Source organism: Excalfactoria chinensis, chromosome 2 (assembly GCF_039878825.1).
Source record: "Excalfactoria chinensis isolate bCotChi1 chromosome 2, bCotChi1.hap2, whole genome shotgun sequence".
Taxonomy (NCBI): domain Eukaryota; kingdom Metazoa; phylum Chordata; class Aves; order Galliformes; family Phasianidae; genus Excalfactoria; species Excalfactoria chinensis.
Window position 1 is genome coordinate 29874599 of NC_092826.1, and position 27433 is coordinate 29902031.

The 27433-nt window shown below is 42.8% G+C and overlaps 1 protein-coding gene across 4 annotated transcripts in view; it reads left to right on the top strand.

Moving 5' to 3' along the window:
• Positions 1–3545: 3545 nt before the first annotated feature.
• Positions 3546–27433, top strand: part of STAU2 (staufen double-stranded RNA binding protein 2) — a 154869-nt gene continuing 130981 nt past the window's right edge. For 2 of the 4 annotated variants that reach the window (XM_072327338.1, XM_072327342.1), the window contains exons 1-4: positions 4386–4497; positions 21272–21479; positions 22322–22452; positions 25362–25521. In XM_072327338.1, the coding sequence (XP_072183439.1) occupies positions 21281–21479; positions 22322–22452; positions 25362–25521 (490 nt within the window). In that variant the 5' untranslated portion in view covers positions 4386–4497; positions 21272–21280. Of the gene's footprint in view, positions 3656–4385; positions 4498–4837; positions 4859–21271; positions 21480–22321; positions 22453–25361; positions 25522–27433 lie in introns of those variants that run through there. The other 2 variants (XM_072327340.1, XM_072327341.1) reach the window with 2 other exon arrangements.

Sequence of the window (27433 nt, forward strand, 5' to 3'; positions counted from 1 at the left end):
TGGTGTGCAGACAGAGCTCTGCTCTTGGGAGCGTGGCTTTATACGTGTTTGAAATGTGCTGTGATCTGTGTGCAGTGAGGCAATTACAAACCGAAGCACTTCAAGATGGGTGCAGTGCTTTCTTGCAACACAGTCAGTGGAAACGGCACCACGTCTGGACTTGTTTGAAGGCTTCTTTACATATCAGTAAAGGGAAGAGGGGAAAATAAGCTTGTAAACAGCAGTTTAATCTTACAGAATCTATTGCTGCTTTGGCCTGTGATTACGCTTTGGCTTTCCCATATTTTTCTCATGAGTAAAGGCAACATAATAAGTAACAAACCCTCCTAATTCAGAAGCCTAAACTTGGCTGCATTTATTGTAACAGAATGCTGATATACAACGATCTCTAGGTTAGTAATTCTTGTATTATTCTCAGTAATTCATCAAGACGTCGTTGCATCTGTCTTCACTGCCTGCAGTCAGGAGATTTGAGGCACTGATTAACCAGAATTAGCTTTTTATTTTCCCTCTAAAGCACCGTGGTCTGTGTTTCAGAGGGATAATCCAAAGCTAATTCTTTGTAATTGTGAGGAAAACATGAGTTTTCTGCATTCAGTGCAAATGGTGAACTCGTGTGCAGTAACTGAATACACACACACAAGTTCATACAGTTACCCTGCCTAATAAGATGTGCATAAATATGCATGCAATTCTCTCCAGTTACAAGAAGGTGGGTTGACTGTACATAAGTTCTTACAGTTCCGTGTAGGAAAACGTGTGATGAAGCAAATAGGTGACACAAAGCCAGTCGTGTCTTTGTAACCCAAAACAAATTAAATGTGTAAATTCAAAATAGAGGTTTAGGACTGGCTTTATTGCAGTTCTGGATACATGAGCAAGAATAATTAATACTGTGTAGTTTTCTTAATGTCTGAGTGCAATTACTGCTATGGACTATAATGTCGGTATAATTTTTCAGCTAATAATTTTACACTAACATTATTAAAAGGGTAAAGCATTTATTTAGGCAGGGCTTATTTCCAGCGCTGGTGTATAAGTACAACAGGAACAAATTATTTCAGGGAGATGCAATTCTACCTGCAAAGCAATCTGGATTTGGGTCAGTGGGACAACTAATGAAGAACTGCCTGTCATACCTTCGCGTGGAGAAAACCAGATGCAAGTTGGTGGCTGTAAAGCCAGTACGTCATTTTGTTTGGATTCACCTTGGTGGTGTGTTCTTGAATAACGATATTTGTAAAGGAATGGGGGACCTGAGACTTGTGCGATGTAATTGAAAGTGATGAAGAACATTGAATGTGTGCTGACGAGCACTAGTTGTAATTCATTTTGATTCTGGAAGTGATTGTGTGGTTCATCTGCTGTGGAGAACTCACATTTTAGATGTGAATCATGAGATTTGATCAGTGAGTTCTTAGAAGTCTTTACTGAAATATGAAGAACAGTTTCCACTAGCTGAGAAAGCTCTGTGTTGTATTTGTAAACTCCTCAGTCGTGGCGTGGTTTGTCCATGTCTGTCATTCTGTGTCCTACTCAGGGTAATAATGGTTTTAGGCACTTGTGTAACACACGCTGTTCATGAATGTCCATTTTAAAAGTAGAGCTAAAGATGAACATTTTGTCAAAGCCTGTAATGAAAAGGCGTCCAAAAGGGGCTGTAAAATCTTCTCCCTTGGGTGTTTTCATGGAATCATAGAATCGCAAGGTTGGAAAGGACCTATAAGATCATGTAGTCCAACAGTCCTCCCTTTACCATACCTACAGCAAACCACTAAACCATACCTCATAGCTCCCTATCCAGATGCTTCTTGAACACTGCCAGGGATGGCGACTCTACCACCTCCCTGGGCAGCCAGTAAGTTGTTCGTACTGGGGGTGCTGACTGGCTTTTATCCTGTATCTTACAGTAGAAGGAAAAAAAAACCTATTCATAAAGATATAGAAAATGTAAGTAATGACTCATAGGGTAAGTTTTTGGATAAAATATGCTTTTTAAATCCACTTTTCTTTCAGACTTGTGTACCATTTGTGGCACAAATGTATTATATTAAGAGAAGCGATTCATCCGAGTTTAAAACAATCCAACATGTTTTTTAAACTAAGTGTTTACCTGTTTGATAATACCATACAAACGTTGAATATTGATAGCACAGAGTGGAGGTACGAGGAGCTTTTTGGAAGCTTAGTTCAGTACTTAAGGTGTGACAGGGTTCTTCAGGCTCACAGTAAGTTAAAATTGCCTTAAGTAAAAGCAAACACTCTTACAGAATCTGTCCTGACCCACCTTCTAAATGACCTGCTTTTGTGCAAAAGCTTTCGTAGTAGCCTCACAAGAAGTATTTGCGTTATTCCCCGTTGATACAGCAGAAGAGTACGCAAGGAATATCCTGCTGTGTTCTTCAGCTCAACTCTTACATGAAATACAAGGTAAGGAATGTCAGAAAACTAAACAACGGAAGGATGAGAAGGGAAGGATGACATGCTACCACAGCTGAATCAAGGGTGTGTATAAAGCTGTCTTAGCAAATGCTGCATTCCCCAAAGCGTATTTAAACAAATTATGTCACTGTAATGTTCTGTTAGTGTGAATAAAACCTCGCTGTCTCCTGGATACTCACAACACCATCCTGTCACTAAGCCTCAGTATGTGTGTTTGGTGTGTAAATCACTGGCTCTAATACACGGGCTTAGACAACATGTGTTTGGGGTGCACTATTAGGGTGCAATTATACCCCCAGCAATGGGAAGCTGGTTGGGCTCCATCCATCATTGTGTTCTTTGCTCTCAGCTGGCACCCCAATCCCTGTGTGGCTTCCAGACAAGGAGTAGCATGGATACTGATGTAAATTTCAGATTGCTTCTGATCGTGAGCAAATACCTGTTGGTTTCAAAAAATATATATTTGTTACAAATGATGTTTCAAGATAGTCAGAAATGGATTTCACCCATGCCTTAGAAAAATAAAGTTATTACTTATTTCTTGTTTAAAGTAAGGTTTCATTGCTGAGAAATGGCATTACAAAGTGCTTTCCATTTTGTTTATCCCTGCCCAGCCGTATGTGACAAGCAAAGCCCCGAAAGATGGCACTAGGGGCGATGCTTTGGTAATAGAACCGTAGGCCTGCTGTTGGGTGGAAGCCCTCGAACAGCAGCAGTGAGTGCTGAGGGCTTTGCAGCCTTTCTGAGCAGCTCCTGGATGGGAAGCCAAGGTTTTGACACTGCTGCTGCTTGGGGCCTCAGGGCCTGTGCCTACTGCTCCATAAGGGCGATCAGCTGCAGCAGTTGCCCTCTTCACATGCGTTGCTGCAAGGAACCGTGGTTTGACCGGGCATCACGTAATCCGCGTGGACTGAGATGCTGACATCAGTCGCGTTAATGACATTCAGCCTTCCTCTCACCACTCCTGCCTGGGAGAGGCGAGGGGTCACGCCTTATAGCGAGGCTGTTGTTCCACGCAAGGAGGCAGAGCGAGATGAGTAAAACCGAATTACAAAAGCGGTTCTCCTCTCGTGCCTTCCCGCCGGGCAGAACGCAGGCAGCAGCTCCCGGTGCGGCGTCGGCCTGGGCCGGGCTGCCGATAGGGGGCGGGTCACCGCAGGGGAAAACGGGAGGCAAGGAGAGGTAAAGCGCTGCGGGGCTGCTCTCGGAAGAGGTAAAAGGCAGCAGCTCGGCGTGTGACAGGCAGCTGCCGCTTAGAAGGGCGGTAATTAGCTGGAGTAAAAGCTGGTTTTTCACGGGGCTTTCTCCTCTCTAGTACGCAACTGAAAGAACCGTGAAATTAAAAGGACGGCGGGGGTAGCAGGGCGAGCGCCGCAGCACTACCACGGCTCATCCGTCCGCCCGCTGACAACTTGCCGGCGCCGCGTTCTCTGTGCTTATGCCGCTCTCGTACGGCCGCCTCGCGAGGAGCCGGCTCGGCCGCAGCACACGCGGATAAGCGGAGCTCCTCGCTCGGTGCCGCGGAGCCGCCGAGTCAGTGACCGGGGTTGCTGGGGCTTCGCACCTGCACGGTGCTGGCAGCGCCCGGTCCGCTCCGCCTCGCCCCTACCCGGGCACGGCAGCCCCGCAGCCGCCGCGGAGAGCCTGACCTAACCGGCCTCAGCGGCGCGGCAGGGAAGGGGGGCAACGGGCCGGCGGCCCCGGCCCCCGCGGTACAGCTGCCGCTAGAGGCGCTGTGCGGCCTCGCCGGGCCGGGAAGGGATGCGGACGGGGCCATTCGTGCTGCGGGAGCGGGGGGGAGCGAGGCCGCGGAGCGGCGCCGGGAACCCGCCGCGGGCGCCGGGGGCCGGAGGGGCGATGGCGGGGCGGCGGGCGAGGCCGACGGCGGGCAGCGGGGCGAAGGGCGGCGGGACGGCGGCGCGACGGAGCCGCTGCGGGAGCGCCGGGGGGAGGGCGGAGTGGTTGGGGCCGGCGGCGGCGGCCGCGGCGGCGGGGTCAGTTCTCTTTAGTGTTTGCCGATGTTAGAGGCGGCTCCGAGGCGTCCCCGGGAATCAGGTAACGGGGCCCGCCGGGCGGCCCCGCTCCCCTCCGCCGTGAGGGAAGGGCGGGCGCGGGATGGGGGAGCCGAGCCTTGGCCGGAGGGGAGGGGGCTGCCGCAGCCATGATGTCCGGGTTCTCCTTCTCCTCCTCCCCGCTCTCTCCCCTCCCGCCGGCGCGGCGCTGCCCCGGGCAGCGGCTCCGCCGACCCCCGGGCGCTCTCCTTCCGAGGCACCGCTGCGCCACGGCGGGATGGAGGAGGGGGGCGGCGGAGACGACACCGACTCCGCCATCCGCCCCGCGGCCCTCTCCGCCGCCGCCTCCTCCTCCTCCCCCGTGCGCTGGAGCCGGGCAGCGGACGGCCGCTACGGGCACGCAGGTGGGCACCCCGCCGCAGCCCCCGGTCCGGCGCGGCCCTCGCCTCGGGGCCGGGCGGTTGGGCTCGGCTCGGCGGGGTTGCGGGCCGGGCCTGCCCGGAGCTGCGCGGCGAGCCGGTGCGGGCTGAAACGGTCTCGTTCTCCTTGGCCTGCTGCCCCCTCCCCGCCCCCGGTGCGCCCGCTCCGCACGGCGGGTTCGGAAATTCTTCCTGCGGGAATGTTCGGGCTCTCGCACCTCGCCCATCCGTTCGTCTGCGTTAACGTCCATTGCCTTCATTTCATTCACCGTGCTCTTCCCCTGAACTTGGGACAAGGTCCTAAACTTTTGCCAGCAGGACTGCGCCGTCGTGCTCCCAAAATGGATGTCAGTGTTCCTTCCATGAGGCAGCCGGCCGTGGAGCGGTTCCCGGGGGCTCAGCAAGCTCAAAAAGGCTGTGGGGCTGTGTTTGCGGTGCAGTGGAAGCAGAGGGACACGTTTTGCAGCAGGCCGAGGCCCTTTCTGGCCTTCAGGTCTGTGGGCAGAGAAGGCTCATCCTGAGTGCGATGGGGTCTGGATGGGGCCGCTGGGTGCGTGCCTGCAATTCAGGGTGCTGCCTGCCCAGCACACGATGCCTTAGAAGCACCCTTCCTGGCAGCGCACCCACTCAGCGTTGCCCTGTGGCAGGCAAGCTGTGCCTCTGCCTGCTAAGGAGTGTCCCCTGCGCAACTACTGTAGTAGTGAATAAAGTCTGTTGCACCGAGGAGTGGGTGGAACATCCCTTCTGCTACTCCTCACTGTGCCTCAGTGATTGCTGAGGAAATGCGTGTGGATTGCCACAGGGCACAAGTAAAGCTATGGCTCCGGTGGAGCTAGGTGGGGTTGGCTGCACTGTGCTCCTGTGATTGAGTGCAGGTTACTGTGTATCTCACCGACATTACTGCTGCCCAGGAGTAAAGCCGGAGTTGCACAGTAACTCCAGGTTGGAAAGCTGTTTTCTAAATACAGGGAGATTCCACAAAGGCGTTGTTGTGACACTGCTGCCTGTAAGCCGTGCCAGGTCTGACAGTTCCCTGAATGAAGCCTTTCTGACATCCAGCAGCACTGTGTGATTCCCAGCACCGACTTCCAATCGTGGATCTTCTGCTTTGCCCTAGAAAAACTCCTGGAGAGGGAGATGCCTGCTCTTGCTGTGCTCACTCAGATTCCGGGTGCTGGAAGCTGGAGTGAGGCTGCTGCTTGGTTGTGGTTTGTGAGGGAGAGTACAATTCAGGTTTTCCTTGCTTGAAGGAACTTCTTGATGATGTTTGGCTTTAGCAGAAGGACATCCAGTTTGGGTTCTGGTCAGGCTGCAATTTGGAGGCGGAAGATTTCAGATCTCATTCCCAGGTTCAGCTACCTCTTCTCTCAAGAATAATGTCAAAGTAATAACGCATTTGAATAATATTCAGTCCTGAGCTGTGAAAGTGGCCTGTAAAAGATCTCCCTGATTTTACATGTAGGGAAACTTGGTGTTTCAATGACTTGACCAAGTTTAAAGAGGCAATTAACTCAATCAGCCCCTTCCTTGGGGGCAAATGCCAGAGCTGAGTCTCCTACAGAGGCTTACAAACACAGCTCCGTGGCCATCCTGGTGCATGTTGGTGAAGGCTGGATGTGTTGGGGTTGTGAGGTGCCATGGAATGACCTTGGAAGGTTAGATGATGTGGCAGAGCAGGTCAGCAGTTGCAGCGCTGCTCCTCCAGCCTCTGGGAGGGCTGCACCTGTCATGCTCTGTCTCTTTGCTTTGACCTGCCTGGAGCACGTGGCTATTGATCTGCTAGTCCTCAAAAAGGAGAGAAGCGCTTGGATTGATTGTGTCTGGTCCTTCAAAATGCATCTTGTTGCAATATTGTGCAGCGAGGGAAGCAGTCCTTGTAAGGTGTGCATATGCACTGCTACTTTTATTGTGTGTTTGTTTCATACATCCATGTAGACATCTGCATAGATTTCATCCATTGGAGAGCCAAATATCTGCTTCCTCACACCACATGGCTGTGGTGGGGACGGATCTAACCTGTGGTCTTTAGCATAACTCTAAGAAGATTAACTTCTGTTAATGAGCCGCCAAAGCTTCACTTTTCCTTCCTTGGCCATATCGATCTCATGTCAGCAGCAGCACCAAAGAGCTCCCTCATATAGGCCTGCCTTTACCAGAACCAATTATGTTACGTTTCTCATCTTTGGATCATGCCCACAGCCCGTATTTCTCACAATAATGCCTGATTTTTCTCTCTCTTCCCCAAAGAGGAAGAGAAAGTAAGGAGGAGAATGCTTTCCTAAAGCACCTATGGGTGCTGTTGCTGGAGTCTGTGCAGGAGAGCCCTTCAGGTGTTCATGCTTCCCAGCCACCCTTCTGCTGGACTGGCCTTGTTGACATCGCACTCACGTGAGGATCAGGGTTGTGAGAGCCCATGTGGAGGTCCTGACCAACACCCCTCCTTCCCTGCTTGCTGTTCATTGCCTGCTGCTGCAATACATACAAGTTCAGGGGTTCTGTTTGCTACGGGGGTTTATGAGGCATGAAATGAGGGTTCTTAGAAGCAGGCAGAATGAGGTGCACATCTCTGTGCAGAGAGGAGGGATCTGTGATGGTGTAAATGTGGGGGGAGCCGGGCTGGTTGGAGCATGTGGCAGAACATGAAAAGCGGAAGAATGGAATCTGTGCATAACAATATAATGAGAGCCAAGTGCCCTGCTCTTAGTGCTCATGTCTGCTCATTGTCAGGGAACAGTCACCATCACATTATCCAAAGTGTGTTTGTGTTAGAAGAGCAAGAGTTCAGTTAGAACCCCAGAAGTGGTTTGCAGTGCTTTGGGCTGGAAACTATTTAGAATAAAAAGACTGCTCCTCACAACTTCTCATCTGAAAATGACTTCTGAAAACCTGTCTCTGGTGGTGTGAGACTGAAGTCACACGTGTGTCTGTAGCCTACAAAGTTGGTTCATAACTGCGTCTCCAAAGCCACGCTTGTGTTTATAAGCTGGTGGTAGTTGAAGTGTTTCCTGATAGTGAAACCTGCGCTCCAGTGTTAAGTGTCCTCACCTTTGTTATGCCTCTTATTTTTGGTTTACTCACATATGCTTCTGTATAGTACGTGACTCATCTGTAACAAATTTATTGATACTTTCTCTAATAAAATCAGACAGTTATTTCTTTTTCCTAGTAAATAACTTCTTTCATATAAAGTGTTTAATTTTGTAGCTCTCTATCCCCACGATCTTCTAATTTAGTCACTGCTGAAATGGTAGTGAGGGATTCTTTTTAGACTAATTAGAATTTGGACACAGATTTCAGATGGTGTTTGAGAATGATCGTGGTAATAACCAGTGGCCGAGTCATACAGCTTATACACTGGGTTGACTTGCTACCCTTAGATTTTGGCAAAAGGCAGCTTGCTAAGATGTTGACCGTAGCACCACACACTCAAAGGATGTATTTACAACCTCTTGAAATTCTCCAAAGGATTGCACTGCCGTTGGTCGTGCTTACAGTTTCTCTGCCTGGCAGCTCTGAGGAGCAGGGAATTAATGCTGTTTCCTCCTGGCTGCAGGGAACGATTCTGAGGGTAGGAGAATGGATTTTTTAGGGAAGCTTCTTGCAGTGCATGTGGTCATCTCTGGGAACAAGGAGACTTCTATGCAAGTCAAGAAACCTCATTTTTACTATTATTGCTATTCTTAGTTTCTTTCTTTATGAATCTACTGTGTGTTTGTTGTTTCCGGTTTCTCGTACAGTAAACCCAATTAAGAAACGTAGTGTTAGACAATGTAAGGAAGTGTCAATATTCCAGATGTGTAGATTGATTTCAGCCATTGAGGTTGTATTTGTTTATTAAAAGGTTATAAAAAAAGCAATGTGTTAGCTGACTTTTTGGAAAACAGAACAACTTCTGTGTCATCCGGACGACGCATCCATACAACTGAAATGTTCTGAAGCGAATGAATCATCATGCACCATTCCCAAGGTGAAATTGCAGAGTTGGTACAAAGCAGCGTTGGGTCAATTTGTAGCGTATGCGGTTGTACTGAGACGAACAAAGGACTGAGATACTGTTTATAGGGGACCTGGCTGTGTTATTAGATAAAAACAAGAAGTAGTCTAAATGTTTCTGTTAGAAATTCACCATTCTTCCCCCCTTTTGATCCTCCTTCAGTCCTGCATATTAGCTTGCGAGGCTTTTTCCTTTTCAGAATGTGGTAAACATTTTCTCTTCTTTTGGTTTCAGTCTTATGTTTCTAATAGTACTAAACCAGCCTGCTTTGAGCTGTCTTCCATCTGTGGTGGCAGTGTTTCTCAGATGGACGTTGCCAATGTTGTATTGTGCTAAAGAGAAGAGTGTACACTCAGGGTATAGAATCACAGAATGTCCCGGGTTGGAAGGGACCTCAAGGATCATGGATCTCCAACCCCCCTGCCACAGTTAGGGCAACAACTTCCCCATTTAACACTAGACCAGGTAACCTAGGGCCCCACCCAGCCTGGCCTTGAAGGTACCAGGACCAAATCCCATTTCTAGGGACTGATGAAGCTATTATTTACGAAGATGTTCTGAATGTGGACTTGAAGCCAGCTGTAGGTTCCAGGAGAAGAATTAATCCATCAATTTTCTCCATCTGTTGCATTACAGGACTGTGAACTCACTGCAGCACATGCTTTGGAGGCCCTTTTTTATGCGACCATTACATTAAAGAGTAGCTTTCTTTACTGTCATTGCAAATGGTAGCAATGAAGTCGGTGAAGGTTCTGGAGCACAGGTCTTATGAGGTGTGGCTGAGGGAACTGGAATTGTTTAGGTTGCAGAAGAGGAGGCTCAGGGGACACCTTATTGCTCTCTACAGTAACCTGAAAGGAGGTTGTAGCAAGGTGAGGGTCAGCTTCTTCACCCAGACCACTGGTGATGGGACAAGAGCTAATAGCCTTAAGTTTTGCCAGTGGATGTTCAGGCTGGATATTAGGAAAAGATTCTTCTCAGAAAGAGCAGTGAGGTGCTGGAACAGGCTGCCCAAGGAGGTGGTGGAATTGCTACTCCTGTAGGTGCTCAAGAAATGTGTGGGCACAGCATCTGGGGACATGAGTTAGTGGGCATGGTGGTGATGGTTGGACTAGATGGTCTTAGAGATTTTTTCCAACCTTAATGATTCTTTGATTGTAAGTCCTGTACAGATTACCTTTGCTTAGACACCACTGCCATCAGGAGCAGAAGTGATGTGGTTGCTCTCAAACTAATAAAGCTAATGGTCTAGGTCATTCTCAGCTTCCTGATTTCTTCAGTTTTGGCAGCCTAGTTTTTTATTCTAGTTCATGCATTTTCCTCTTCATTTCACTATCATAAAGAGAGGGTAGGGCCTCAGCAAGACAGGGTAGGGCTGAGCACCGTGGTTGTACTTGTTCAGTCAAGGCAGTTCAAGTTCCAGGGCCCATTCAGCTTTATGAGTTTGAATGTCTGTGTTGTTAACAATGGATTGCACACCTCCGCAGCTGTGAGTCTGCACGTTTACCAGAACTTTTGACACATAACAGCCAAGATGTTGGTTGGCTTTCTGGGCTAGGAGCACTCCATCCCTTTGGTACTGAGGGTCATTTTTGTTGGCCAGTGATAAGAGTCCATCAGACACATATATATGAATCCAAATAGCATGTATTCTCTTGGAGATCTTAGAAAAGTGGGCCCTCCTTCCCTTTTGAAGTGTTTTTTATTCCAGTCATGGGCCTGTACTGTTGCTAGCAGTTTTGGCATTCCTCTTATCTGCAAACTTCTTTTTCATTGTTACTCAGTTACAGGTTCTATTACCTTTTATTTTGAATCTTTTCGTGTTCCACTGAATCAAGTTGCACTTCTAGTCAAGGTTGTCCTTTGTTTTATTTCTAATTCTGTATCTGTATAAAAGTTCTTAAAAGAATTTAAAATTTCAGTTCACTGTTTCTTTTCCTGTAATAGTTATGCTTATAACTTCCTCCAGGTTTTTCTGAATCACCAGCTATGTGGACTGAGATCTCTTATTTGCTATCCTGTAATATATCCTACTCCTAATCATTAGTATGTAAGCAGTTGAAGGGAAAAGTCTCCTGCTTTTGTCATGCTGATTCTGTGTACTCACTGTGTGCTCAACTTGAACCAAATCTCTTTTTACTAGCCTCTTTTCTGCTGTTTGTTGTTAGTTTAATATCCTCCTCACTGATCCAGCTATGGAGATTAACCTTTTGCCATCTTGCCAGATGCGTGTTAGTCTCTGCTGTGCTGGAATGTGTTTGCTCAGTGTTCAGCAAGTTTTTAATGTTTAGCTTCTCTCTGATCATATAGGCAGAAGTTTTTCTTCAGTGTTTTTTTGCCTTTGCTAATTTACACCAGCTGAAAGGATCTGTAAGCGTAATACTATTATTTTTCCCCTTTCCAGGATTGACAAAATCTTCTGTAATCTGCACCTTCTTGTGGAGATAAATATTTTTTTATCACACCACTTAGAAATGTCTGCTCAAGCATGGATTTGCTATAAGAAATCAGCAGGCCATTGCTTTACTCACACACTGTACTGAGTTGTTACTGATGACTTTTTGTATTCTCAGGATGCTTAAAGAGTCTGAATTGATGGCTGCTTGTTGCATATGGTTGGAGAAGTTAGCTTTGTCCTCTTTGGCTTTCTCTGAGACCCTCTCAGCCACATGTCTTTTCCCACCTGGTTTGCTGGAGCTGAGTTGGTATCACCAAGTCACAACCGACTAAGTGGAATCTTTCCACTTCCATAATTTTTACACTCTGTTTTCGTTGCTGAGCCAGGCTTTTGTCATCAGTTTTGCAACAGTTCATGACCTTGCCCTCAAACTTAGCAACTCTAAACATTCCTCCAGTTGAAAACAGATCTTCAGCCTGATAACTTGGTACAGCATATCTAGTACTCAGTAATTATTTTGCCTTTATTCATCAACTAATGAGGACTACATGTGAGATAGGAAGAATGCTCTATCTCTGGACTCCATGCAAAGCTCCCAATCTGACAAGGTAGGCTACACCTATGAGCATGTCCCTTGGCAAACATGGTGCTAGTCCTAGGAGATGCATTGAACTCAGCTTATATTCAAGCATCACAAAACGTGGATACAGGAGAGCTGAGAGAAGGGGTAACTCAGGAGTGATTAATGAATGGGAGGTGAGAATTTCACTCAGACTTTGATGGGGATCTGCAGCATTTTGGAAGCTGCAAGAGACTTAAAGTTGAGCTGTGAAATGCTCTTTTTGTTTAAATATGCTTGTGGACAATTAAACAAAACAAAAGGCACATAAACCAAAATTGTATCGCCTTCTTTCAGTAAAGCATAACATCCACCACTTTGTCCGCTGAAACATCCTTTTCTGAAGGTCTTGGAGCTGTTATGATGGGGGATTGATTATAGAGAGAGGAGGGCTGGTTGGAAGAGCCATAAGAATGTGTGAAAAGCTATTTTGAGATGTTAAGAGTAAAATTACTAGTTGTTAGCGCAAAGTCGAAAAAACGCAGCTTCTTTTAAAAACAATAATTGAGTAAGAAGCTAGAATCTGTGAAGGAGTTCAGCTTAGATGCTGATATCACAAATAAGGAACCAGTTACAAGTTTTTGAGCAATTGTGTAGTGGCAGCTTGTCAAGTCTGAGTCATGTTTTTTCATTGACTTAATCTCCTTCTAAACTTTTAAGCTGATGATTGATTGTTAAACTAGTGGCTTAGGCCGCCCTTCTTTTCGGCTATTTTTCTTCATGAAAAAGCTTAGTTACTCATTTTTGTTTAACCTAAGGCAATTGCGGTTTATCTGCTCGACATCTGTAGTTAAAGATGGCGTGATGTCCTCTGCATACAATGGCAACCAATGACCATTTCAGTGCAAACTTCTTTTCAGTCTTGGTGCCATATGTAAATGGTTCACTCGAGTGACTCATCTCAGAAAATACAAACCAAACACTAACGTACAGTAACGCCACATTTTACTGAAATTCCGCTTCCATGCTCACGATTTCTGGAGTCACTAAATCTTCATTTCCTTCAGCCTTTCTGACGTGTTTTGTATGGATAAGTTCTGGGGTAGCTGTGAAAATTCAGCACTTAGGGTCAGTGTTGCAGGGTCTCTTGATGATTGTCCTACTCCACTGACTATGGAATCAGGCGAGATTGTCTTTTGAAGAGGTTACAGGTGTGGCTGTGTATTGCAGACTGGCTAAGCAGATGCGTGTTTTCGGTTTCCAAGAAGTCACAGGTAGTTCAGATCACTTCCTTACCACGACTGTTAAGAGTTATGATACTACTGTTGCCTTTTGGATTAGTGGTTGCTCCCAGTCACAGCAAGCTAATACAGAGAAAGACATGACCCTCTAGTTCTGTGCATCTGATCAGTAAGGCATCTGTAATCTAGTTTTTGGGATCTATCTCAAACTATGATGAGTTTGGTATGTGGAAGGTCTTCTTCAAAGAGGGCTTTGGTGATCATCTTGCTGTTTGGTGGGGGGAAGTTGCACGTTTTATTTTCCATAATACTTCAGGATGTCCTGGCTGGGTTCAGCCGGTGGCTGTGTCTGAAGCAGTATTTGGGCTGGCTGGTCCAGTCTTTTTTACAACCTTTTTATTGGGATAAAGTGTGTGGCACCGTGCAAACTGGGAAATGGCTGTTGGAAATTTCCCCCTCTTATTTATTTATTTATAACCATTTTCTTTGATTTCTGGACAGCATCAATGAAACAGGAAAAGCTTTCCAATGAGTTTATCTTTGAAAGATGGTGGAGATTTGCATGAAGCAGCCTAATCTTTCCCCTTCGTGCTGTGGGTTAGTGGCAGATTGAAGAGCGTTGGAATATCTCACAGATTCAGTTTTCGATGCAGCAGGTTGACTTTTGTTACCTTTTAGTCTTCCTTTGGCACTGAAATCCTTGAGATGATGGTCTCATTCATCTCCCTCATCGTTTTACACAGGAGTTTTGTAATCACGCTTCTGAAACTGCCTTAGGCCAGGGCACTTTCCCCAAGAGATGTTTGCTCTGGTCACAAAGTGTGCACTGAGGAATTTCCAGATGTTTGAATTGTTCTTCTGATTCACTTTGCTTCGGTGTCCTTTGATAGCAGCAAGGTTTTGTAAGAACAGCAGTTCTGTTTTTCCATATCGGTTCAAAATGCATATTAATGAAGTTAGTCTGCTTTGGAACTCTGCTACTTATTTGTCAGTGAAGTTTCCCATTGACACAGGTGGCCCTCTAGCATGCAAAGGACTGGCCTCTTAATTTTTCTGATAGGCAAGGAACTGAACTGTGTGTGTATCCTGTGGTCCCTGGGCTTTGCTGAGTGTTGTGAGACATGATGCTGCCTGTGTTGCGCCTTTCTCAGCATTTAGGTGTCAGCCTTTCAGTCTCTTTGGGAGGCAGAGGGGTGGCCTGTCCTTCCTCTCCTCACTTTCTGCTGAGGTTCCCTCATTACACATTTTCAGACTCCGTGTAATTTGCACATGTAAATTATAACCAGTGTCCTAATCCCTGCATTTTCCTTCATTTCTTAGGAAAAGGCTGATCTTTGACAAACACATTAGGTGTGGCTCTTCAGTCTGCAGTGCTTCTCTCAGTTTATTTGCTTCCCTAATTATGTCTGTTAGTTTTAATAAGGTTTATTATCACTTGTTTGTCTAAGACAGGTTTGACTGTAGCCTTTGAGTTGGCTCCAGTTGTCTGTATTTCAACATCCAGTGCAGTTGGAGATGGAAGTTATCTTGTCTAGTCCTTAGCCATCGCCCAGCTAACCCAAAGATAGCGCTTGCCTGTTGATCGCCTTGGCTGTATTGATTAGAGGTGTAGTGCTTGTGGTTAAACACATGTAGTAGTGCCATTTCATTCCCTTTTGACATTGAGGTTTATCTGAACCATCTGCCACATAAAATGTCAGATGTGGCATCAGTCTTTGAGAGAGGTCTTGAGCTTCTTTGCAGGTATCCATATGTGATGCTTTAGGACACCTCAAATGATGCTTTTAAACTGTGGATGGGCTACTGATTCTCACACTGCATTTCCTTTGACTCTATTGGTGCATTTTGCTTGTATTTGGAAACCTAAGTTAAGGCTTTCTTTACTCCTCATTTGAATCCTTTATATCTTGCTGTATGGCTTTGTCATAAGGTATAGTTTACTGTTCTGGTGTGAGATGTGCCACACGTGGATGGCCTTATAGATGACACATTTTTTGTCTTGGATACTTTAACTATAGTGGCGTTAAGCAGTTCACTAGTTCAAAAACATTTGCTTGATACATTTGTTTGCGTTCTGATATATAATATATATTTCAAGTTGCATGAATCTTATCTCAGTTGCAGGATAAGACATTTCTGTTCTAGTCCTCTTGCTAACACCTGATAATTAATAGCAATAAAAATCCTCACCTTTGACCATTTTGTTTACTAAGAATGTCTTAGATTTTAGCCTTTTGATTCCATGCTTAGTTACCTTATTTGCCTGTTTCGTTTTTGTTTGGAAATGTTCCTATCTATTCAAAATTAGTAACTCTAAAAAGAGTCATTAGAAAAGGATTAAATCAGTGACAGATGTAAGGTATTTATTAACAAATAACGATGGCCTAGGCATTGATTCATGCTTTATGTAACAGCTAGGATCGGCATAGCACTGGAGATTAGGAAACCAATATGGTTTCATTGTGAAAGAAATAAACATGCAAGATGCAACAGATTCTAGCACAGTCTTCTTGTGTTTGGTTTTGATGTTCTTGTCCTGTGTAGCAATTAAAGGTGGTTAAGCTGGCTGGTGTTTGAAGAAGTGGCTGAAATTATGAGTGCAGATTTTTCATCTGTTGAATTTCTTTTTTCTTTTTATTCTTCCCCAAAATACTTCTCTGCTTCTCTGGTTTCCAACCAGCAATGGAACACTCTTCAGAAAACACTGATCATATATAGAAGTTACAAAAGGAAGCCATTTTCTCAAAAGTGCAGTGTTTAGTTGTTGTTCTGAGGTTCAGCTTAGTGCTGAGCAAGCAGGTGAACTTTTCTATTGGCCTTGCGGCTCCATTAAACTTGAGTGTTCCTCTGTAATCTCTGTCCATTCACCTTCCTCACTGTGTGCATTTTTATCTTGGGCTGTGAATTGTTTTGTCGAACTAACTCAAACAAAAACTAGTGATTTATTTTTTTTCATATACCATGGGAAATTAAAATGCTTGTAAGGCCTGATTTCACTTGTAAGGCCTGATTTCACTTGTAAGGCCTGATTTCACTTACTGTCATATATTACTTATATGTTTACTGTTTTGTAGCTGCATCCAGGTTTCTGCTGAAGTTGTCCCATTGCAGGGCATTGTAGAAAAATAATGATAATTAAGAAAAAATGTAGGACAGTGTGAAGAAGCAGAACTTCAGTGTATGGTTTGGCAGGGAAGCTAAGCGAATTAGCACAAGTTGAAAGGGCTAATTGCTTGCACCTATGCCAGGTCATGAGTTTATGGCTCTTTGTGTATGGGCACAGACTTTTCTATGATCTGTCACTTGCTTGTGTGCTGGTTCAGTGAGGTATCTTAATAGAGAGCTCTGTGCTGGTGGAAGGGTGGACACAGGATTGCCCTCAGCTGTGGCAGCTGAGCATTGGGTCAACTGGCTACTGTCACACCACCCTTCTTAGGTCAAGAAGCAACAGATTGATGGAGAAAGGTGCTGAGCGCCAACAGTGTGAGGACCAGCACAGATGGAGTCATCTTTTTACACCCATTTCATGTGTAGATTCTCAATTTTGCATATTTAAAATGTATACACAAGGTAAATTTTATTACTAATTCTAGAGAGCCATCTGCTCACTGTTGCTTTAACTCATGCTTCTGCTAACCTGTTTCTGTGTGACTATCACATTATTTGATTTTGTGGAACAGGAAAGATTGAATTAACTGCTGCTTGGAAGGTAATGCAGAGCTGTGTGTGTTCTGTCATCCTCAAATCAGCTGCCAGATACAGCAGTACCACAGCCAAACAAACAAACATGAAACTTAGGACCTGTGTAGTATTTATGTGTGTGTGTATATACATATATATAAGTATATATACAGCAGGTATTGCATGCATATATATGTAAAGCGTAAATATTTGTATGTTATACTTTTGCTTTAGAGATTATGTGTTTGTATCAAAGTATTTACAATAAAAGTGAGAAGCAGCACATAGGAGGTATGTTTAACTTTTGGCAGCTTTGTATGCTATTGAATGAAGTCATATCAGAAGAAGCAATAGGTTTAATGAATTTTAAGGCTAAACCCAAACCCTCTTTGGTTAGGAGCTTATGTTAAGAGTTCAGTGACCTGTGATTTTTTGCAACGAGCTACTAACTACAACAGAGATTGGTCTTGAAAACAACACTGAGGTGCTGCCTGTTTAGACACTGACCACAGGCTGAGCTTTTCAGCATTTTCATTGTTGTGGATGATAGAGTGAATAGTACACACGTTAAAATTATAGATGCTGCACAGCAGGGTTGGAGGAGACTGCAGACATTTCAGAAATAGAATTAGATTTCAGTATGATCAAGAAAAATGGGAACAATTGACTTGTTATTTTCTTTCATCGTTTTTAAGGGGATTCTAGGAAGACAAAAACAAAGTCTCATTAGCTGCAGAACGGTCAACCTCACAAATAAAACACAGCGTATAACGTGCTGAGTAGCAGTTCTGTGGTAAAGGACCTGGAATCGTAAAGATGACACTGCTGTGAAAAGCAGGCACTAATTAGAATCTTTAACTGGAAGTATTGAATATATGAGATACAAGATGTCAGTGTCTGGTTCTCACTGTTAGCTTTTGTAAAGCACTGAAGTAAATGCTATGTGTCATTGGTTTCACACTTGTTCGTGGAATGGGCTGTGTACATTTAGTTGCATGACACAGTAGTGTGAGTGTGCGATGATGTGTATTTTCACATTCTGCTCAGATGAACTTCAGCCCTCCAATTGCTGTTTGGGTCATTAGCTTCTCCAGCTGTGTTGCTTTTTCCCATGGAAGCTTTTCTTTTAGGTCAAGTTTTTGCTGTTTGTAAGGTTCATTCTACCTCACTGTTTCATTTGTAGCCAATGTATGTTCTAGAAAAGCAGAGGAAGTGGTAATCATTAGGAAAAACAGAAGTAATTAATAATGTTGTGTGGAGCTTTTGAGCATGACATGGGTTGTGCTTAAAAGGAGACATTAATGGGACATTCACATTTCTTTAAAATATTTGGAATCTATGCATATAACTAAACTAACATATTCCAGCTTACAGGAAAAATAAATGGAATACCTGACAGTGGTATTTTCTCTTTAAAGTCTGGGGGTTTTTTGTTCTGTTTTTTGAAGTGAGCGAAAAATTCACAGCTTGCACATCACTGAATGAGAAAGTTAATGCCAAACTGCCTACTGACACCTGTGTAATTGCCTGGATACAAAAGGCTTTCAAAAGCTGAGATGAAGAAAAATGCAGTTACAATGTATTTACCTCCCTTTAGGAGTCTGGTGGGGCCTTTTTAGTGTAGCTGTGCAGGATAAACTAAGAGGAAAAGCACTGCTGTGTTTCAGAAAGCACCCCGGGCTTTTGGCTCTAACTACAAAACTTGTGGCCTTGTGCCCACAGACTTCAGCTCTGCTTACATATCTGCAATGAGGACTGCAAAGTAATATCATTGCTTTGGTGCTGGCGTGGCAGTTGGGGACTTCATAAAGGAACAAAGCTGGCAGTCAGCAGCTGCACAATAAAGATTTCCAACAAAGATCCAAGTGTTTAACTTTGTGCAGCACGAAGAAAAACTCCTTTGTGGGCCCTTTGATGTATCAGCCCCATGGAGGGAGCTGGTTAGCCACTTGAGATGAGGTGTGCGGCCTGTTCCGGCTGTACCCATAATGGCCTAATGAGTTAACCCTCTTTTATCTGCTGGATTTTCTTACAGATATCCACACAGAAGATTTGCCGTTGTTTTGATTATGTAACTGGGTTTTTATCTCTGACAGCTCAGTAGGATCTCCCTGTCTCGAGCCCTACATTTTGGGTTGGCAGTGAGTGGCTCTGTGCTGCGGGGCCACAGTGTGCTCACTGCTCCTAGAACACCACGACACTGGTACGGAGGTGGAGATGAGTGGGAACATACAGGTGTTCTCTGACATCAAAGTTCATTTACCTGATAGTGTGAAAAGGACATTGCAGCGCTGTGTCTGCTATAAACTCTGTTGTTTCTTTCTCAGTGGGTTATCAGAACTGCTTACATGTCAGTGATCTGTGTGTCTCACCTACTGTAGACCTCTAATTACATCTCTCATATGTTGTGATGTTCTTCTCAATTCCCACATGGTTTATGGCAATACAAAATGTTTTTGGTTTTTTTTCCTCCTAAACTTCATCTTATTCACCTTCCCTTCTCCATGATCTTATTACCAAACTAATTTTTTATCCTTAATAGAAAATGATCAGTCCTTATGATTTATCCCTGTGGAACATCAGTACTACAACAGCTATGAATGTAGTTCATAAAACACAATTTTTATTTGGGTATTGGTATGTTCTGCTTTCTTGAAAAGAATAAATTCTCAAAATACTGGAGGACAAAAGGTTGCTTGAGAACTGACAGGGCCTGAGGTGTTCAGTAGCATCTCATGCAGTAGGATGCAAGTGATCTTTCTTATGCTCACAGTTAGAAGCTAGAAGCTAAAATGCTGTAAAAAGCCCAGGGTGTTCCTTAAATTATGACAATGATGTTTCATATTATTTATGTTGATGTTGTTTTAAAGACGACATTTAATAACCATGGCCTGATTCTGCCATTATTTACTTTGATATTTACAATTAAGAAACTTTTTAATTAACTCTGATTCATATAAAATATTTGAAATGAGTATTTTGTACATAGTTACATCAAAGAGTTCTGTATTCTCAGTCTTAGGTCCCTTTAACAGTACTGCTGTATTCTATGACACTTCCTGTTAAGTGACAGTAAAATGTTTGCAGTCTGAATTTAGCCCTTGAGTTTGAACACATTATGTGTTTGAATGTATCTCAGCTAACTGTGTATATATATATGTCACTGTTAGCATTTTACCTCTGATACTTATGAAAAGGGCAAATAATTTCACCTCGGCTTCATTTCTAATTATTATGTTTTTAATTTTGGCTTTCCAGAGGTTAAAATCAATGTGTCTTCCCTAAGTAATACAAATAGCCTTCCAATCTGAACATCGTCTTCGAAGTTCAGTTACACAGTAATATAATTTTCATTATATGAGTACAGCTGTGCTGAAGTAGTCCTCTTGCCCATTGTATGTAGTGATGTGGGACTTTATTCCAACTTGTGTTTCCTTTTAACAACTGATACTTGGGTATTTAAAAAAGGATTTGAGAGGGAAAGGGTCAAAAATACCGATTTAATCACCCCCAAAATTTCACAGAGACTACTTGTTTTAGTCTACCCTAACTAGAAAGGGTTTTTTTAGGTGTTACATGGGATTTTTGCTTAGGAACAGGGAATTACCCAGCAAACATAGCAAGGAGCTGCACAGTGGTGATGCTCCATGTGAAAGATGAGGTCTCACTTCATGTCCTGCACCTTGGTCAAAGTAACCAGAGCTGCAGCCAGCAAAGATCCCAAATCCCAGGCTGTGTATTAGTTGTTATGAGATCATCCCTCTCTGCATTACATTTAGTTTGTATGAGCCCTTAAAACACACTTGGTGTCTGTTACTGGATAGGAACAAGTAATAGTATCAGGCCACCCTGTTTGGATGAGGTCATTGGTATCTGGCATATATTCCAAGGTAAATGATTTAGGCACTGCATTTCGGGCAGTACAGGAAATCTGCGGTACCTGTGCTTATTATTTATGTCAGGATTGAAGTGTTCAACCTGTAGCTTGGATAAGTAATTTTTTGGAAATTACTTTTTTTTTTCTTTTTCTTTATTTTTTCCTCCATTTTTTCTTTTTATCTGTTTGTTTTCTAGTTTGCTAACAGAATGAAATAGGACGTTTCCCCAGCGGCCCTCTTTGGTATTTTGCATGCACATTACTTGAAGAACTTGCTATTGCAATTTGTTGGAAATAAGCTCTTGGAGAAAACAGCCACTGCTGATTTTATTAGCGGAAGAACAGCATAGAATTTTGTTTCAGAGCAGTCATTCTTCCTGTTGTTCTTTAGGCAGGGTCATCCCACAGCTAAGCAACAGAACCTGCAGCAATGACATGTGGGTTCTTCTTTGGTGCTGTTCCCTGGCTGTGAGCAAACCACTGTTCCGCCGTACACTGGTTTGGAAGTAATGTTTGCAGGGCCGTGACTTCTGTGGATAGTTTTGTGACCAAGGTTCAGTAACAGAAAGAAATGTTGTTGATGTAAATACTGTCATTTGATATAAAAAGTGCAAACGCTCCCAACTCATGCGGATTTGTTTATTGTAGTGATAAACAATGGCACAAGTTAAGATGCAGACGACAGCAAACCTATCCGGCCCTCCCATGTCCCCCATGGTGCTACCCCTGCCAGTTACAGCCGCAAGCACTCTGGGCCTGCCTCCTGCCATGAACGGATCCATTCCGGAGTCGGCTGTCAGCTGCAGCAGCCCCGCTGCTGGCCTTGCAGACCCCACACCTGCCAGCAACCCACCAGGTAAGGTGGCTCAAGTGCATTCTGTGTGCTGTTCAAAGGAGTCAGAAAAGAACATGCCTATTTTGTCACATTTGGAGTATCTTTTACAGTGAAGTTTTAGTTGGGCAGGAAAGCCTCCAAGTGTATTTCTCTTCTCTAGAACAGAATGTCTTCAGACTGCTTGGCAGTATTCGGTGTTTCCTTTGTAGCCTAATAAGTGCAGTAGTTCCTATGCTGAACTGGGTATAAAATACAGAAATGTTATCATAATAAGTTAAATGAGCAGGAAAAGCATGTGCTACAGTTCAATATAAGTAACCTGGAAAAAAGAAGAAAGCTAAAAGGCAGAGTACATGAAGTAAGTAGCCTAAGGAAAGTAGAACAAAATCCTTAAATAAAGTGTGGAAGGATCTTTGGTAGTGTTTGGAGAGTGACTTTATTATTATAGGAAAAATTGAGAACTGGGAAGAAGGAGAGACCATAGTGTTTCATCTGTGTTTTATATTGCAACCTTCAAAGTGTCGAGATGATATTCTGAGAGCACAGTCAATTCATAGAACGTGTTATGCTCCTGAGAATGAACTTTAACATAGGAAGTGTAGCATATGTTTATGCCCATCTCCACTGTCACCTTCTATAGAGACGTTTTGAAAATATACACTTGAAACTGCGCGTATTCAAAGTGTTCTTTACATAGTGCATATTATGATTGACACATCAAAGGTATTTGAACACTGAATTTAGCATATTTGCAAAGAATATTTTTTAGCCAAAGTATTTTTTTTTTTTAAACATACTACTACTACTGCAAAGTTTGAAGTGTACATCCCTCCACAAAAGCTTTACAGACTCTTTGTTTGCAGCTCCTCTCCAGGATAACATGGCAAACCCCAAAGAGAAGACTCCAATGTGTCTGGTAAATGAGTTAGCCCGTTTCAATAGAATTCAACCCCAGTATAAGCTTCTGAATGAAAGAGGGCCTGCTCATGCCAAGGTAAGGTCACACTTCCAGGTTATGAGCCAGATGTTGAATCTTGAACATATTATATCTTGATCTTGACAAGCACGATTGTAAAACGCAACCATGCTTCTAGTGTAAAGGGTTTCTTACACTTATCTATTCTGCTTTATTATTTGCAGTTTCAGAAAGTACGCCTGCGTTTTCTTTGGAGCCCTGACTTCTACCTTTGAGTTTATTGTTGGTCTCTGTAAAGACCTCCTGTGGGTCTTTCCACCTTTTCTATATCGTTTTGGAGTGTGTGCTTTTTAGATGTGTGAATCCTTCTCCCCAGTTGGTGTGCCTCTGATAATTAACTGAATTTATTTCATGGTAGCTCAGGCTGCTAGGAAGCTAATCATATGTAGTGATAACAAGACTCCTAATATGATTGTAGCATTAAAGTTTATAGTGAGCTGGCAGGTAGTTCTTGTCATTTCTCATGTTGATTGGGTATCTGTTTTCATTTTGTAAGTAGGAATTAGGATGCTTTCAGGTGACAGGGAACACAGAGGGTTGGTCTCATAGTAATCATTTCAAATGATTTTGAATATCCTCCCTCATTATATGCATACTCTAGGGGAGGAGAAAGAAGCCTGATAAAGAGAGAAAATGACATAAGTAATAGCTATGTTGTACTGAACTGTTTCTGGTGTGGCAAAGCCAAATTCAACAGTGGGCTTGAACTTGCAGATTAGTAAAGTTGCAGAGGGCAGAGAGATCTTCTAATACCCTCTGGCCCTCATTTCCCACACCCATCATGTCAGATAGTGCAGAGCTGATGTAGATTCCTGATGTTCTGATTAGGATGCTGTTGTGCATGCTGGTGGAAGTGATGCCAGCAGGTACAGGGCTGGTGAGATTTGGCAGGCTTTCAGGATCACTCATCAGAAATAAAGACTGAGGTTCTCATCCTCTGCCTGAAAGTGTTTGGCATCAGGTGATTCACAAGTTGGTTGACAAGTAGGTTGTGATGTATTAAGTTTGTTGTGCTTTCTCTAACCTTTTCCTATGATGTGGCGTGTTCATTTTGTTTTCCATGACTGCAGTTTAAGTGCTTTGGTCATGCAAAAAGCTGTAGTTTGGGGGTTGGAACCTGATGATCCTTGGGGTCCCTTCCAATCCAAGCCATTCTATAGTTCTGTGGTTCTATGATATGAGTTGTATTACATTTGTATTATAGCTTAACTTTCAGCAGAATAAGATACAGCTTAGATATATTCATTGCTATTTTCCAAGGAACTAGAATCGTTGGAATTGAGTCTGTGTTAACTTCACTTTTGAAAGACAGATTTTCCATGGATTTCTTAGTTTTTCACTTCTTGTTATTTGTAATTATGCTCATAGCAATCAAAAACTGTTATGTGCTGTACAGACTGGCTGTTGCTAAGAAGAATGTTAAGTGTAATGCTGTCCTGTGCAGCAAGTGAGAATGACAATGGAGGAGAGAGAATAAAGAACAAATATGATAATACAGGTTGATATACCTTTAGCCTTTGGAAAGCACAGACCTGGGAATTTTGTATGTGTTAGCAGTTTTACATAGTGTGCTGCTTAGTTTCCCTGATAAAATATGTGAATCAGAGCAGAGTGTGCTCTAGAAAACATGACCTAAAGGATGTGTTGCTGCACTCTGTTTAAGGAGTCTCACTGTGCTTTGTTCACACACATAATGTGTTCCTGTCCAGTAGTGGTTTTCATGGTTTTCAGAGACATGCTCAACCAGACAGCAGCCTCTGATATGATCATGGCAAATTTTTGCATCCTTTTCTCTGCTTGTCTTTGGAAAGTGAGTTTTGACAGTGAGAATGAAATGGGATACTAGAAAGTGTGGAGCTGTGAGAGAAGTGGTATCTCTAGATAGGCTAATTTAAATCACTTTAAAATGTATAGAGAAAATAACTATCTAAATGAAAATTCTGCTTTATGTTATGTAATTTACTTTATACTGACTCTAGTACATAGATTTCTTTGTGCTTACATTCAGTAAGTTATACGTACCTCAGAAGATGGTTTGTCTTAATTTACCATATGTATCTGATAGTTATATCCTGCTTTATATAGTTAGAATTTGTATAGAGAAGACTTTAGCTTCCTATCTTTTCTCCTCTTGTTGTTAGCTGCTCAATTTTAAACAGTACATTGTACATATCATTCAGTAGATGCTATCTGGTATCTTAAATGTGCTTTGAGATTTACCTTCACAGATTGAACAGGCATAGATACAGCTTGGAATAATCCTTTATCATAGGTTTTGAAATGTGTGTAGTTCAATCAGCCACCAGTTTCTGAACTGTGAATTTTTTTATACTTATATCTTCACTGTAGAATCCATGTTATAGAGCTATAGTTTTCATTCATAAAAGATAATACCTTCTTTCTGTTGTTACCTTGTATCGTAGCACATATATGAGTTGTGACTCTGCCCTTGCGATACATGGGTTATGCAAGAAATCCTTTCACTGTACAAATATTTTGGCCAAATAATATGCTGTCTTGAAGAGTCATCTATATCCAGATTATATATCTATCTATATTCAGATTTATTACAAAACTACATGGTTTTAGTAGCATGCTTTACCTGTTATTAACAGGCAGAAGTGACAAAGTTAAAAAGTGTGAAGAAGTGTGGTCTTAACTGATCCGTATATAGTCTTCCATGACAATTATTACTTGGTTTTAAGAGTATTCTTTTTTGATGTTGCTGTTTCACTTTGCCAGCTGAAACATCAAATGTTGTCCTCTGTTAAGGACCCGCTGATCTCTGTAAGAATCAGATGTGTTATCTGAAAGTTTAATGTAATGTAAAGAGGTGACGTATTCTCTTTGTTCTCATAGGTTTTCATACAGATTGATGTATGTGCAGTGATAATCTTGCCAGTGTTCACTTGTTCTTTGTCTTGAAGATGTTCACAGTGCAGCTGACTCTTGGAGAACAGACATGGGAAGCTGAAGGAAGCAGTATTAAAAAGGCCCAGCATGCTGCTGCTAGCAAAGCTTTGAATGAAACTACCCTTCCCAAACCAACTCCTAGACCGCCCAAAAATAATGTTAACAATAATCCAGGTATGATGTTTTCCTCTGTGTAATAAATCTTGTTAGCATGTTGTAATAGTATAGCACTGATTAGTATGTTGAACAAGATGTAGGTTAAGATGGCAGATGAGAATCAACCTAGTTCTTTTACAGGCAAGATTAATTAACAACCTCTGCTGAGTTTGCGCAGGAGAGTTTTAAATGAACAGACTAAAACAATTGAATGTAAGTGAATATTGTTTACATAGGATTCAACTGTCAATCATTCAAAATGATTGTATGTGATCAACACTAAACTGAAAATGTAGGAACAAAGTGACCAACATTGCCATAGCAAAGGCTTTTTTTTCCAATGGAAAAATGTGTTGTCTGTGGTATAAACATAAGCTCAAGTTTTGGCATGTTTTTTCTTCTGTGAGGGTTAGTTTCAGTTTCTGGAATCATACGTTTTCCTTCTTGGCAATTTGTACTATTTAAAAGCCTTAAACAGCTTTAAAAGTTGTTTGAACAATTAAAAGAACATACTTTGCTGACTTGCATCATTCATCTTGAGGCGTTACCTGTAAGTTGCCTTCTATACATGCAGCACCTTTTGAGTGGCTGACAGCTGCATGATTGATGTGATCTGTTCTGTCTTATTTGAGAAAGTTAATAAAAAACAAAGCTTGTTCCTAACTTTATTTCACACTAATATAAAAGAAGGAAAATGGTGAGGAAAAAAGATAGAATCTTGCTTTCTCACTTCTTTTTCTTTCTTTACACTCCTTTTTTTCCTTCTTTACTTTATATGTCTGTTGGGCCTACTCCTTTCAGACACTTTCTTACAATGGAGTCATTTTGCAGTTAATCTTCTCTAGGCTGTGAGAAAGCAGGACTAGCTTTCCATTAGAGCTTAGAAGTGTTATCCTGAGCATTAGACATTAAGGATTGTTCACGAGTGATGCAGTAGGATTCTCATGTTCCATTGGAGATCAGTGCGTTGCTTCTCCAGGACACTGGTTTGATCTTTTGTCATTCACAGTCAGGGTGTTTTTAGCTGTTCTGAAAGTGGGTGATACAGATCTCTGTAAAAATGGATCCTGAGATTTGATTCTTGACGTTGCACGCTATCACTCAGCTTCTAGATTGTGTCTTTTTCCTTTTTTTTGGCTTTTAGTATATTTGTAAAGGGAAAAGATGCAAATAAAAGAAATAGGCATTAAAAGAATTTATTAAAAACTGTGTCATGTAACACTGTATTTTGCTTTAAGTACAGTGTATTATATATTCAAAAGAGAAGGCTGCAAGGTGACCTGATAGTGACCTTTCAGTATCTAACAGGAAAGAAGAGGACAGACTCTTTAGCAGTTTGTGGTGACAGGACAAGAGGAAATGGTTTCAAACTCTAAAAGAGAGTAGATTTAGGTCAGATATAAGGAAAAAGCCTTTTACAGTGGGGGTGGTGAGGATCTGGAAAAGGTTGCCCAGAGATGTGGGTTGATGCCCCATCCCTGGAGACATTCAAGGTCAGGCTGGATCAGGCCCTGGGCAACCTGATCTAGCTGTGGTGTCCCTGTTCATTGCTGAGGAGCAAATGACCTTTATAAGTTATTTCCAACTCTAAGGATTCTATGATTCTGTGATCTTGTCCAAATGCTGTTTTTGCATTTGTAGTATGTATCTGGATTCATAGCATCCTTGCTTTGGAATATATTGAAGTTGTAGCTGATAGAAGTTTCTGAGTAAGTACTGCATAAAAACATTAATCGTTTGGTACATAAAACCTGAAGGGCAGTTTGGCGCTTTATTTTAACTGTTTCAATGCTAGATTCAGTTGGAATTGTTGTAACAGTATTTTGTGAAAATACCAGCTCCTTCTTATTCTAGTGTATGTTTAGCTTGTTCAGGGTTTTGTTACAACAGGGAAGTGAGGAATATGGTAGATGAGCATATTAGTGGAAAA